Raw genomic sequence first — 14,560 nt, 5'->3', positions numbered from 1 at the left:
TAGGTGCACATGTCATGTGCATGCTTTAGACGTGCTTAAACATTTTAAGCATATTCCTTATTAAACATACAATTAAACTCGGCATTTTAAATTCGGCGTATTTGACATACAGGTGCAAATAGCATATTCCTTATTAAACATACAATTAAACATTAGACATACGTAATGGTAGCAGCTACAGTACGGTACAGCACGGCTACTACACTTTGTGTATGTTAAGGAGTCTCGTGGCCTGCGGGAAGAAACTGTTCCTCAAGCGATTTGTGCGTGCTTTTGGGACCCTGTATCTTCTCCCTGAGGGTAACAGGGAGAACAGGCTGTTGTGGGGATGGTTTGTGTCTTTGATGATCTTCTTCACATACATCCTCCTAAATGAGCAGATCAAGATAAAAGATAAACAGCCACAACAAATAGACATAAATATTGATCATATCTACATGAGAACCAGGTGAACTGTGTATGTGGCGTGTGTGAAGGTGTCCCTGGACGAGCTGTGTAAGAAGGCAGTGGAGCAGAGAACCCAGCTGCAGCTGAACAGAGCCACTGTGCTGGCCTCCTCCTATGACACAGCCTGGAAGAAGGTGGATCTGCTCAGGAGGCTGGATGCCATCCTGGAGGCCACCAAGGTCAGCCTGCAGAGGAGCCAGCTGCACATCGCCATGTTCCAGGTACTCCAGGCATTCCCACGTTCAATATTATTTTTAGGATGAATTTGGAATCCACCAGAAATGAACTTCAGCAGATAGGCTTTTCATAGTTGATTGTTTTAGTCCGAATAAAACTGATTTTCTATTGTTAAGACCATGGGCTGCCATTCACTGCCATGTCTTCTGCCTGTGTAGACACACTTCTGCAATTTATGACCCCCCCTCCCCCAATATTTTTATTTTCAACTTTTTTTAACAATACACAAACGGGACAGACGAACAGGCTCAGACACAGGAAAAGAAAAGAAAAATAAATAAATATATATTCGACATTCAATATCACAACATGGTGCTACGAGCCACATAAGGTGTTTATGTGATTGTTAGAGATATTATGCATGGGATCCCACACAAGGGGTCCATGAGAAACCAGCCAGGTGAGTCACCTGTCGCCCCTAACCTCATAGAGGTCGGCTAGAAACTAACCTCATAGAGGTCGGCTAGAAACTAACCTCATAGAGGTCGGCTAGAAACTAACCTCATAGAGGTCGGCTAGAAACTAACCTCATAGAGGTCTGCTAGAAACTAACCTCATAGAGGTCAGCTAGAAACTAACCTCATAGAGGTCGGCTAGAAACTAACCTCATAGAGGTCTGCTAGAAACTAACCTCATAGAGGTCAGCTAGAAACTAACCTCATAGAGGTCGGCTAGAAACTAACCTCATAGAGGTCGGCTAGAAACTAACCTCATAGAGGTCGGCTAGAAACTAACCTCATAGAGGTCGGCTAGAAACTAACCTCATAGAGGTCGGCTAGAAACTAACCTCATAGAGGTCGGCTAGAAACTAACCTCATAGAGGTCAGCTAGAAACTAACCTCATAGAGGTCAGCTAGAAACTAACCTCATAGAGGTCGGCTAGAAACTAACCTCATAGAGGTCGGCTAGAAACTAACCTCATAGAGGTCGGCTAGAAACTAACCTCATAGAGGTCGGCTAGAAACTAACCTCATAGAGGTTAGGGATGGGCATCGAATTTTGAATTTTCGAATAATCGTTGTTATTATCAAGGTCGACTTTTATTATTGAAATTCGAAATTTGTTTATTGAAAAAAAAAAAAAAAAAAAAAAAAAAAATTGGTGAGTGAAATGTTGCATTGTCTCCCCTGATTCTAAGTATAGTCGAATCGCTTGGTTTGAGCAAGTAAAACAATTTTTATAAGCAACCTCTCCCTCTTCATGGGATTTCATCCGCCATTCATTTTTCCATAAACCTTGCTTAAAATGCTTATAAAAATTGTTTTCCTTGCTCAAACCAAGCGATTCGACTATACTTAGAATCAGGGGAGACAATGCAACATTTCACTCACAAAAAAAAAAAAAAAATTTTTTACATTTTTTACATTTTATTTTTATTTTCGAATTTCGATTAAAAGTCGACTTTGGCCAGCGAATTTCGAATAGTGTTTTTGCTAGAAATGCCCATCCCTAATAGAGGTCGGCTAGAAACGGGTCCCAGACAGCCAAAAACTTCTTAAGTGAGTTGGTCCTCAGGAATCCAAGTCGCTCCATCCGTATAATAGATGTCATGTTCGTCAATCACAATTGAAAAGAAGGTGAAGAGGGGGACTTCCATTCCTTCAGAATTAGTTTTTTTTGTTGCAACAGTTGTCCCCTGTGTTAGACTGTTCCACAGCTGTAGAGAAGTTCAGAGAGGACTCTGAGCAGCCGAAGATGTTGAGTTCTGCCTCCGGCTGGAGGGTTGTTTGGTAGGCCTTAGAGTACCAGTCAAATATTTTGGCCCAGAATCCTGATAGTGAAGTGCAGAACCAGAAGGCATGAGATAGTGTGCCCTCTGACACTTGACACCTGTCACACAGTGGTGAGACAGAAGGGAAGAATCTGAATCCGAACCGAGGTCCTTTGCTGATTTTTTTTTTTTGATCAGCTGCTATTAAGCAGAGTTGTACGACAGACAGAATTTATGACTTAAGTAGGAGATTGGCGGTGTCTGTGGGTGAGAAGCCAGTGGGGTATGTGTTTCGCGGTCACTGCACTAATGCCTCCTCTGGTTGGTCAGGGCGCCTGCTCGTGGGGAGGTGAACTGGGGGGGGGGGGGGGGAGTAGCGTGATCCTCCCACGTGCTACGTCCTGTTGGTGAAACTCCTCACTGTCAGGTGAAAAGAAGGAAGTTGTATCAGAGGAAGCATGTGCTAGTCTACAGTACAACTCTCCCCTGATCGGCAGAGGTGGTGTAGAAATGCCAGGGAGTTTATCAAGTACAACTTGATAAACTGTTTCCAAGTTTATCAAGTACAACTGCTATTTATCATTATCACAAAAAAAGAGATTAAATAGATGACGAGGGATTTTTTCAGACAAGGAGAGAGTGTAAGGAAGCGTGTGTGTGTGTGTGTGTGTGTGTGTGTGTGCGTGTGTGCAGTGGCAGCATGAGGATGTCCTGGGAGCCAGTAACCAGCCTCTGGGGGTCAGTCTTCCTCCTCGCTCCATCATCCTCAGCAACATGAAGAAGAAGCTGTACAAACTGAGTCAGGATGAGCAAGCCATTGCAGCTGTTCAGGTCAGCATCACCTCACATATCCCGTCATCTGGTGGTCGCTTTCATCCCAACACCCTTAGAACTGAGTGCATGGCTTTTGTATGGGAGTGGAAGCCCTAACCCTTGCAGTATTATGGTGTCTTATTGTTTGAGTCAGATCAGTTCTTTGAGGCACACAGTCAGTAGTGGAGTCCCCATTGCATTTCTGCTTTGGGGTGATGAAGAAGTGAATAATGTTCTTCCAGCAAAAGTCTCTCCAGGTTAAAGAGTTTGTGGAAGAGATTTGGGTTTACATAATTATTTTAGATATTTTCACACATTCACACACATTGCATCATAAAAGCGCACACACAGAAAACCAGTTATTGCATTGCAAGCCACCACAAAATCAAGCCTTTTGGGCCCCAATGATGAGAAAGCAACTGGTTTGGCTGTGCATTCATTGGACTTTATAACATAAATAATCACTTTAATCAATCAGCTAAACATCCAACTGAATAGAATTCCCTATGAATTTGTTCATATAGGTCTGCCTTTTTGAACAGGGTTATCAGTAGGCTTACAAATGGCATGACACGCATGTTAATATGAGATCTGTAAGTACTTGAAGTGACTTTGCATAAACAATAACACTTTCTAAGTAGAAACCTCCTCAGTGTATCTGCCCTCACACTCGTGTTTCCCAAGCTGTGCTGGTCTGTGATCTCTTTATCCCAGTTTTGGTCGATCACTTTCTGTGTGGCGAGAAGATTCCACCATGGACCTCAGCTCACTGCTAAGACAGCCTCATTAGTATCTTGTCTGATGTAGCTTTAAATGTATCACCAAGTCCATGTGCTGTGTTTGACTGGCGGTGTGATCAGGAGAAGCTGGCGTCTCTGGAAGCGAGCATCGAGCAGCGTCTGAAGTGGGCTGGGGGGGCCAACCCGGCACTGGCCCCGGTCCTACAGGACTTTGAGATGACCATTGGAGAGAGACGGGCCATGGTGGCCAGAGAAAACCAGCGCACCAGCCAGGTATGAGACCATCACTACCATCATCACCATCACTGAACACTTCTCACAGACCAGCCAGGTATGAGACCATCACTACCTAGGGATGCACTGATCCACATTTTTTCACTTCCGATCCAATTCCGATACCTGAATTTGGATATCTGCCGATACCGATATTATTCCGATACCGATATTTTTCTTGAATATACAGTTATAGGCAAAGATTTGGCCAATTAAAGATTTCCTTTTAAATTTACCTTGCAAAAAGCAGACAAAATTAAGAAAATATACAAGGCAAAGAAGGATACTATTATACATGGGCAAACTCCTCCGTTTCGTGAATTATGTCAGTATCGGCACCCGATATTGGATCGGATCGGTCCCATCCCTATCACTACCATTACGTCTCACTTCTCACAGACCAGCCAGGTATGAGACCATCACTACCATCACACGCAGTATCATGTGACTCAGTATCACTCAGTATGTGACTCAGTATCATAACATATTCAGAGGGAAACAGGATAGAGAGGCGGGACATGGTGTCTGGAGGAGTTTGATTTGACTGTTGAAAAGTGGGCGTGTCTGGGACGAGGGACTGACCAATGTGAGGCGTGTGGAGTGCCCTGCCCTGCAGTGCCTCAGAGCAGAGGGTGAGTGGAGACAGCACTCCGCTAAATCATGTATTTTACAAATCTCAGAATCAGATATCATTTATTCGCCATTATGTTATGTAACATATAGGAACTTGTTTTGGCATTAAGGTGCATTAATCTTTTTTCACATAAGAGCACAGTAACGCCACAGCAGCCATGGGTGGCGCCGTCTTGCATCTGAAGCCTACGAGTCACGTTTCAATAACGGTCTATGTAAGGGATAATGTATAGTGAGCCGGTGATTACTGGGGAAATAATGACCGACAGGTGAATGATTGACGCGCAGCGGAGGGCTTAATGATTCACCTGAAGGTCATTATTTCCCCAGTAATCACCGGCTCACTATACATTATCCCGCTTAGAACACGGCCTACAACTAAATCATTCAATAATCTGACAAAAATAATTATTCAAATAGATTTTTTAATAGCGTTTTCAACAACAAAGCGGTTTCATTCGTAATTGGCACACAAGACACCACAGCTGCAACTGGTTGGCCTAATTAGTTCTGCGTCTCTGTCTGCTGACAAAAGGCTCTTATCAACTGATTAATCCAGGTGTGCCTAATCATTGTCGTGAGTGTTAACACAGCTGGATTAATCAGTATAACCAGCAGCAGAGCAGCGGTCAGTTGTCGAGAAATAATGACCGGTGAATCTTGTTGATTGACCAATCAGAATCGAGTATTCAAGAGAGCCGTGTTCTAAATTATATTATGCAATGCCTCACCCACCACCTTGAAGCCACTTGAGGCAGTGTATCACAGCGGAAGAGAGCAACATTGTCTTTTCTTTATTTACAAAGCTTTAACTGGAAAGCTTCCTCTGTATCTGTCCTCACTTCTTTATCACATTAACACAAGTTATCAAACACGTTCAAGGTCTCACATCAGATTGTCTTCTCCACGTGTGAGATCCAAACAGGGAAAGACTGCCTTCTCATTCTAAATGGAACAGACTCCAGGACACCTTCAAACTGAGTCCTTTAGAGTGCCCATAGAGGCTACCTCGCACGGGGAGTGCTCCAGTTTTATTTAATGTATTTTATCAACTATTCTTATTGTTTGTTATTGTCTGTGTTTTATCTTGTCTGTAATTTTGTAATTTTTTGTATGTGTTTTATTGTAACAGGGCGCTCTTGTAAATGAGAGCTTGCTCTCTAGGGCCCCCCTGTATAAATAAAGGCAAATAAAAATAAAATGATCTAAAATAGTTCAAAAGTCATTTTTCATTTCAGCTCGATGCAGGATTCCGCATACTTAAATCTTGTTAAAGACCATCAATTTGACAAATGGTCTCCGTTACTCTGTTGCTAATTAGTAACTGAGTAACTGAGACCATTTGTCAAATTGAAGTGACTTAGAAGAGCAAACAACTTCACAGGCCGACATGTTACACACTTCAGCAGCTGCTTACACTCTTTTTTCATCTCTGTAGCAATGTTTGTTTTCCTTCCAAAGTGCCTAGTTAGTACAATAGAATACTGATCAGCCACAGCATTTGATTGGTGGTTAGTACAATAGAATACTGATCAGCCACAGCATTTGATTGGTGGTTAGTACAATAGAATACTGATCAGCCACATCATTTGATTGGTGGTTAGTACAATAGAATACTGATCAGCCACATCATTTGATTGGTGGTTAGTACAATAGAATACTGATCAGCCACATCATTTGATTGGTGGTTAGTAGAATAGACTACTGATCAGCCACAGCATTTGATTGGTGGTTAGTAGAATAGAATACTGATCAGCCACAGCATTTGATTGGTGGTTAGTAGAATAGAATACTGATCAGCCACAGCGTTTGATTGGTGGTTAGTACAATAGAATACTGATCAGCCACAGCATTTGATTGGTGGTTAGTAGAATAGAATACTGATCAGCCACAGCATTTGATTGGTGGTTAGTAGAATAGACTACTGATCAGCCACAGCATTTGATTGGTGGTTAGTAGAATAGAATACTGATCAGCCACAGCATTTGATTGGTGGTTAGTAGAATAGAATACTGATCAGCCACAGCATTTGATTGGTGGTTAGTACAATAGAATACTGATCAGCCACAGCATTTGATTGGTGGTTAGTAGAATAGAATACTGATCAGCCACAGCGTTTGATTGGTGGTTAGTAGAATAGAATACTGATCAGCCACAGCATTTGATTGGTGGTTAGCAGAATAGAATACTGATCAGCCACAGCATTTGATTGGTGGTTAGTAGAATAGAATACTGATCAGCCACAGCATTTGATTGGTGGTTAATGATGATTTTTGATTGGTAGAGAATGTGATGGACTGCTGCCATCTTTGTCCAGGTCACCTTCTTGTGCTCCACCATCCTGAACTTTGAAGGTCTTCGCACGCGCTCCCCCGAGGCCCTCAGCATGGACACAGCTCTGTTTGAGCTGCTGAAGCGCTGCCAGCAGACCTGCTCCTACGCCGCCCAGTTCAGCAGCACAGTGTCCCCCCTGGAGCTGCAGCTACTGCACAGACTGGTGGGTTTGACCTTTGACCTCAAAGTTAGTTCAGCAGCACAGTGTCCCCCCTGGAGCTGCAGCTACTGCACAGACTGGTGGGTTTGACCTTTGACCTCAAAGTTAGTTCAGCAGCACAGTGTCCCCCCTGGAGCTGCAGCTACTGCACAGACTGGTGGGTTTGACCTCTGAGAGTATGTGATGTTACGTTACATTATTCTTTATTCTCCCCTTTGGGAAATTCATCATTCATGTATTTGACCCATCCTCTACTCAGAACCTTGGTAGATCTAGAAGCAGTAGATCTAGGAGCAGTGAGCAGCCGCAGTGCACTCCTGTCCAAAAACATGACTCGTTACTTTTGGGAGTCAACTACCGTATATTATAGACTCTCTATATACCCTGTATTTGAAGCTTCATAATACAGTCATAGCATAATGCATAATGAGTTGTTAAATCACAATCAGTGTTGGGAAAAGTTACTTTTGAAACAAATTACTTTACTTTGTTACTTACGAACAAATTTGAAATGACATGCGATCGTTTGAATATACCCATGTTTTTCCATTCAGCCCCACCCCCCCCCCCCACATTCGAAGGTACGTTTGAGTTTCGAATAAAAGTGACAGCCCTAATATGGAGTTTCCAGGTGAGGGTGGTAAGCTCTCTCTCTTTCCCTCCCTCTCTCTCTCTTTCCCTCCCTCCCTGAACACCTCTCAGAGCCCAGTGCTGGACCTGCCCATCGGCAGTCCTGACTGGCTGGCCTGTGCCCAGAAGCAACTTGAGGAGGAGCTGAGTGTCCAGCAGGGGGCGCAAGAGGACAGGGAGCAGCAGCTGGAGACCTGTGGAGACACACTGCAGCTCCTGGTCGACTCCATCAAGACCATCCTGTCCAACCACAACAAACAACTGGCTGACGTCAAACACCTCCTCCGAGCCATGGCCAAGGTCTGCTAAACAATACACACACACACACACACACACACACACACACACACACACACACACTCCCCTCCTACAGGATTAGGAGGTGTCTAATTAAAGTTTTGGGGTATCCTCTCCTACAGGGTGATGAGTTGTTTAGACATGTTGGGGTATCCTCTCCTACAGGATGATGAGTTGTTTAGACATGTTGGGGTATCCTCTCCTACAGGATGATGAGTTGTTTAGACATGTTGGGGTATCCTCTCCTACAGGGTGATGAGTTGTTTAGACGTATTGGGGTATCCTCTCCTACAGGGTGATGAGTTGTTTAGACGTGTTGGGGTATCCTCTCCTACAGGATGATGAGTTGTTTAGACGTGTTGGGGTATCCTCTCCTACAGGGTGATGAGTTGTTTAGACGTGTTGGGGTATCCTCTCCTACAGGGTGATGAGTTGTTTAGACGTGTTGGGGTATCCTCTCCTACAGGGTGATGAGTTGTTTAGATGTGTTGGGGTATCCTCTCCTACAGGATGATGAGTTGTTTAGACGTGTTGGGGTATCCTCTCCTACAGGGTGATGAGTTGTTTAGACGTGTTGGGGTATCCTCTCCTACAGGGTGATGAGTTGTTTAGACATGTTGGGGTATCCTCTCCTACAGGATGATGAGTTGTTTAGACGTGTTGGGGTATCCTCTCCTACAGGGTGATGAGTTGTTTAGACGTGTTGGGGTATCCTCTCCTACAGGGTGATGAGTTGTTTAGACATGTTGGGGTATCCTCTCCTACAGGGTGATGAGTTGTTTAGACGTGTTGGGGTATCCTCTCCTACAGGGTGATGAGTTGTTTAGACATGTTGGGGTATCCTCTCCTACAGGGTGATGAGTTGTTTAGACGTGTTGGGGTATCCTCTCCTACAGGGTGATGAGTTGTTTAGACATGTTGGGGTATCCTCTCCTACAGGGTGATGAGTTGTTTAGACGTGTTGGGGTATCCTCTCCTACAGGATGATGAGTTGTTTAGACATGTTGGGGTATCCTCTCCTACAGGATGATGAGTTGTTTAGACGTGTTGGGGTATCCTCTCCTACAGGATGATGAGTTGTTTAGACGTGTTGGGGTATCCTCTCCTACAGGATGATGAGTTGTTTAGATGTGTTGGGGTATCCTCTCCTACAGGGTGATGAGTTGTTTAGACATGTTGGGGTATCCTCTCCTACAGGGTGATGAGTTGTTTAGACATGTTGGGGTATCCTCTCCTACAGGGTGATGAGTTGTTTAGATGTGTTGGGGTATCCTCTCCTACAGGGTGATGAGTTGTTTAGACATGTTGGGGTATCCTCTCCTACAGGGTGATGAGTTGTTTAGACGTGTTGGGGTATCCTCTCCTACAGGATGATGAGTTGTTTAGACATGTTGGGGTATCCTCTCCTACAGGATGATGAGTTGTTTAGACGTGTTGGGGTATCCTCTCCTACAGGGTGATGAGTTGTTTAGACATGTTGGGGTATCCTCTCCTACAGGGTGATGAGTTGTTTAGACATGTTGGGGTATCCTCTCCTACAGGGTGATGAGTTGTTTAGACATGTTGGGGTATCCTCTCCTACAGGGTGATGAGTTGTTTAGATGTGTTGGGGTATCCTCTCCTACAGGGTGATGAGTTGTTTAGACGTGTTGGGGTATCCTCTCCTACAGGGTGATGAGTTGTTTAGACGTGTTGGGGTATCCTCTCCTACAGGGTGATGAGTTGTTTAGACGTGTTGGGGTATCCTCTCCTACAGGATGATGAGTTGTTTAGACGTGTTGGGGTATCCTCTCCTACAGGATGATGAGTTGTTTAGACGTGTTGGGGTATCCTCTCCTACAGGATGATGAGTTGTTTAGACATGTTGGGGTATCCTCTCCTACAGGATGATGAGTTGTTTAGACGTGTTGGGGTATCCTCTCCTACAGGATGATGAGTTGTTTAGACGTGTTGGGGTATCCTCTCCTACAGGGTGATGAGTTGTTTAGGGTGTATTCACACCTATCTCGTTTGGAGCAGTTGTTCCGAAACAGAGAGCATTTTCCCCCTTGGTGCGGTTCGTTTGGGGGAGTGTGAACACAGCAATCGCACTCGGATGCGGGACAAAACAAGCGGACCGAGATCGCCAAGAAAGGGTGGTCTCGGTCCGCTTTAAACGAACTCTGGTGCGGTTCGTTTGTGGTGAGAACGTGATCCGACCTCGCTCCGCCACAACTGCAGTAAACGGTGCGCATTTTTGGATAAACCAGCTGCCGTAGTCAGCTGTGCTGTGCGTAATGGCCTGAAGAACGAACATTTTTATCGTTTAAAAACAACATCTTTCAGATCCTGTTTTGGCGACTTGTTGTGACTTGCATCGATAAACTTTGGGGGATTTTTGGATCATCACATCAGCAGTTTGAACTCAATCAACTTACCTCGGACCATGGGAAGCAACAGTGATGTGTTGAATCTCTACGGATTTTGCCTGTAAATTGTGTGCGGTGTGCTGCTTCGCAGCGGGTGCTCCCACTCCCTCCCTCTCTCTCCCTCTCTCTGGTCTCCATTCAATAAATGAAAACAAATCGTGGTAATCAGAGCCAGCCTTCTTTGTGATAAGATTGTCTGGTTCAATCAGACAATCAGACTGATTGCATGTCTTCCTCGAAATGTCCGTTATTATTAAATTATTTATTAATATTTTATTCCTGACAGGACAGGTGTTCATATAGCCTATGTCTCGGCTAATCCTCATCTCCGTGATAGTAGCCTAATAGCAGAATTTGCGAGGGTCTTTGATCTTCTATCTCCAAATTCCCGATAGCCTAAATAGGCTAAATAAATACATAGGCTACATAGCATACATTAATAAATAAATAAAGAACTTTCTCCCTCTCTCTCCCGATCCCTCCCTCCCTCTTTCTTTCTTTCTCTCTCTCTCTCTCTCTCTCTCTCTCCTCGCACGGCGCACGCCCGACATAGCCTAAAATGTAGGTCTAACAAAACGCATTTTTATAATCATATAGGAAAATCTCTGGGAATTATTTTGTCCATCCCGAGAGGCTATTAGCCTATCAGAGTCTCTGCTGGCCAATCCAGGAAGTTTGACAATACTATTTGGACCGTTTCATTTGTGGCTGTGTGAACACAAACGAACCAAGGCACAAATGCAACAATTGTATAAATTAAGTACCTGAATCGGAACAAAGCAAATGACCTACAGGTGTGAATACACCCTTAGACGTGTTGGGGTATCCTCTCCTACAGGGTGATGAGTTGTTTAGACATGTTGGGGTATCCTCTCCTACAGGATGATGAGTTGTTTAGACATGTTGGGGTGTCCTCTCCTATAATAATAATAATGGATTTAATTTGTATAGCACACTTTAAAATGCAACGAAATCTCAAGGTGCTTCACAGAGTAAAAACAAACAGCAATAAAAGCAACATAGTAAAAGCACATAAAACAGATCAGCTAAAAACAAGATCAGTTCACATAAAAGCAACATATTAAAAGGCACATAAAACGGGCAATAAAAGCACAGAACATGGTAAAACTAGGAGAAAGCACAGTGGAACAGGTGAGTCTTAAGTTGTGATTTATAACCAGCGAGTGAGTCTGATGTCCTAATCGTTTCTGGGAGATGGTTCCACAGCCGTGGCTCCAGAGATGAGAACACACGGTCTCCCATGCTGACCAGCTTTGTTCTCTGCACAGCAAGGAGGTTTGAACTGGTGGACCTGAGTGACCGGGGTGAGGAGTTCTTGAACCGGTACAGTTTATGGCTTTGAACACAAGGAGGAGTAGTTTGAAGGTGATCCGATGTTTTATTGGGAGCCAGTGAAGGGAGTGTAAGACTGGGCTTATGTGTTCTGATTTGCAGGTTTTGGTAAGAACCCGGGCAGCACTGTTTTGGACATACTGTAACCTCTGGATGGTTTTGGCTGGTAGACCAGCGAGGAGGGCGTTACAGTAGTCTATGCGGGAGCTGATAAAGGCATGGACCAGTTTTTCTGTGTCACGTTTACTGAGGGAAGATCGACGTTTTGAGATGTTTCTCAGGTGTAAGAATGAGGTTTTGAGATGTTTCTCAGGTGTAAGAATGAGGTTTTGAGATGTTTCTCAGGTGTAAGAATGAGGTTTTGAGATGTTTCTCAGGTGTAAGAATGAGGTTTTGAGATGTTTCTTAGGTGGAAGAATGAGGTTTTGAGATGTTTCTCAGGTGTAAGAATGAGGTTTGACAGACAGATTTGATGTGTGCATCAGAGGACAGGGATGAGTCCGGTTTGACACCCAGGTTTGTGACGAGGGAGAAGAGGGGGGTAGGGTGACCATTGATGGTGATGTGGGTGATGCCGGCCTTTTTTGTCTGATGGCACGTTCCAATGAGGATGGCTTCAGACTTGGTACCATTTAGCTGCAGGGAGTTATTGTTCATCCAGTGATGGATGTCCTAGAGGATGATGAGTTATTTAGACATGTTGGGGTATCCTCTCCTACAGGATGATGAGTTGTTTAGACGTATTGGGGTATCCTCTCCTACAGGGTGATGAGTTGTTTAGACATGTTGGGGTATCCTCTCCTACAGGGTGATGAGTTGTTTAGACGTGTTGGGGTATCCTCTCCTACAGGGTGATGAGTTGTTTAGACATGTTGGGGTATCCTCTCCTACAGGATGATGAGTTGTTTAGACGTGTTGGGGTATCCTCTCCTACAGGGTGATGAGTTGTTTAGACGTGTTGGGGTATCCTCTCCTACAGGATGATGAGTTGTTTAGACGTGTTGGGGTATCCTCTCCTACAGGGTGATGAGTTGTTTAGACATGTTGGGGTATCCTCTCCTACAGGGTGATGAGTTGTTTAGACATGTTGGGGTATCCTCTCCTACAGGGTGATGAGTTGTTTAGACATGTTGGGGTATCCTCTCCTACAGGATGATGAGTTGTTTAGACATGTTGGGGTATCCTCTCCTACAGGGTGATGAGTTGTTTAGACGTGTTGGGGTATCCTCTCCTACAGGATGATGAGTTGTTTAGACGTGTTGGGGTATCCTCTCCTACAGGGTGATGAGTTGTTTAGACATGTTGGGGTATCCTCTCCTACAGGATGATGAGTTGTTTAGACATGTTGGGGTATCCTCTCCTACAGGGTGATGAGTTGTTTAGACATGTTGGGGTATCCTCTCCTACAGGATGATGAGTTGTTTAGACGTGTTGGGGTATCCTCTCCTACAGGATGATGAGTTGTTTAGACGTGTTGGGGTATCCTCTCCTACAGGGTGATGAGTTGTTTAGACATGTTGGGGTATCCTCTCCTACAGGGTGATGAGTTGTTTAGACATGTTGGGGTATCCTCTCCTACAGGATGATGAGTTGTTTAGACATGTTGGGGTATCCTCTCCTACAGGATGATGAGTTGTTTAGACATGTTGGGGTATCCTCTCCTACAGGGTGATGAGTTGTTTAGACATGTTGGGGTATCCTCTCCTACAGGGTGATGAGTTGTTTAGACATGTTGGGGTATCCTCTCCTACAGGATGATGAGTTGTTTAGACATGTTGGGGTATCCTCTCCTACAGGATGATGAGTTGTTTAGACGTGTTGGGGTATCCTCTCCTACAGGGTGATGAGTTGTTTAGATGTGTTGGGGTATCCTCTCCTACAGGATGATGAGTTGTTTAGACGTGTTGGGGTATCCTCTCCTACAGGGTGATGAGTTGTTTAGACATGTTGGGGTATCCTCTCCTACAGGATGATGAGTTGTTTAGACATGTTGGGGTATCCTCTCCTACAGGGTGATGAGTTGTTTAGATGTGTTGGGGTATCCTCTCCTACAGGATGATGAGTTGTTTAGACATGTTGGGGTATCCTCTCCTACAGGGTGATGAGTTGTTTAGACATGTTGGGGTATCCTCTCCTACAGGATGATGAGTTGTTTAGACGTGTTGGGGTATCCTCTCCTACAGGGTGATGAGTTGTTTAGACGTGTTGGGGTATCCTCTCCTACAGGGTGATGAGTTGTTTAGATGTGTTGGGGTATCCTCTCCTACAGGATGATGAGTTGTTTAGACGTGTTGGGGTATCCTCTCCTACAGGATGATGAGTTGTTTAGACATGTTGGGGTATCCTCTCCTACAGGATGATGAGTTGTTTAGATGTGTTGGGGTATCCTCTCCTACAGGATGATGAGTTGTTTAGATGTGTTGGGGTATCCTCTCCTACAGGATGATGAGTTGTTTAGACATGTTGGGGTATCCTCTCCTACAGGATGATGAGTTGTTTAGATGTGTTGGGGTATCCTCTCCTA

General features: G+C 44.4%; 1 protein-coding gene across 1 annotated transcript in view; it reads left to right on the top strand.

Moving 5' to 3' along the window:
- Positions 1-14,560, top strand: part of smg1 (SMG1 nonsense mediated mRNA decay associated PI3K related kinase) — a 188,388-nt gene that overhangs the window by 160,730 nt on the left and 13,098 nt on the right. Inside the window, exons 55-59 of the mRNA XM_083649718.1 lie at positions 477-668; positions 3,089-3,226; positions 4,069-4,221; positions 7,172-7,351; positions 8,051-8,278. Coding sequence (XP_083505844.1) covers positions 477-668; positions 3,089-3,226; positions 4,069-4,221; positions 7,172-7,351; positions 8,051-8,278 — 891 coding nt within the window. The remainder of the gene's footprint in view (positions 1-476; positions 669-3,088; positions 3,227-4,068; positions 4,222-7,171; positions 7,352-8,050; positions 8,279-14,560) is intronic.

This window comes from Poromitra crassiceps (genome assembly GCF_964638095.1).
Source record: "Poromitra crassiceps genome assembly, chromosome: 13".
Classification (NCBI taxonomy): domain Eukaryota; kingdom Metazoa; phylum Chordata; class Actinopteri; order Beryciformes; family Melamphaidae; genus Poromitra; species Poromitra crassiceps.
Note: the sequence above shows the minus strand (reverse complement) of the source record. Positions and strands in the feature narration are given on the sequence as shown.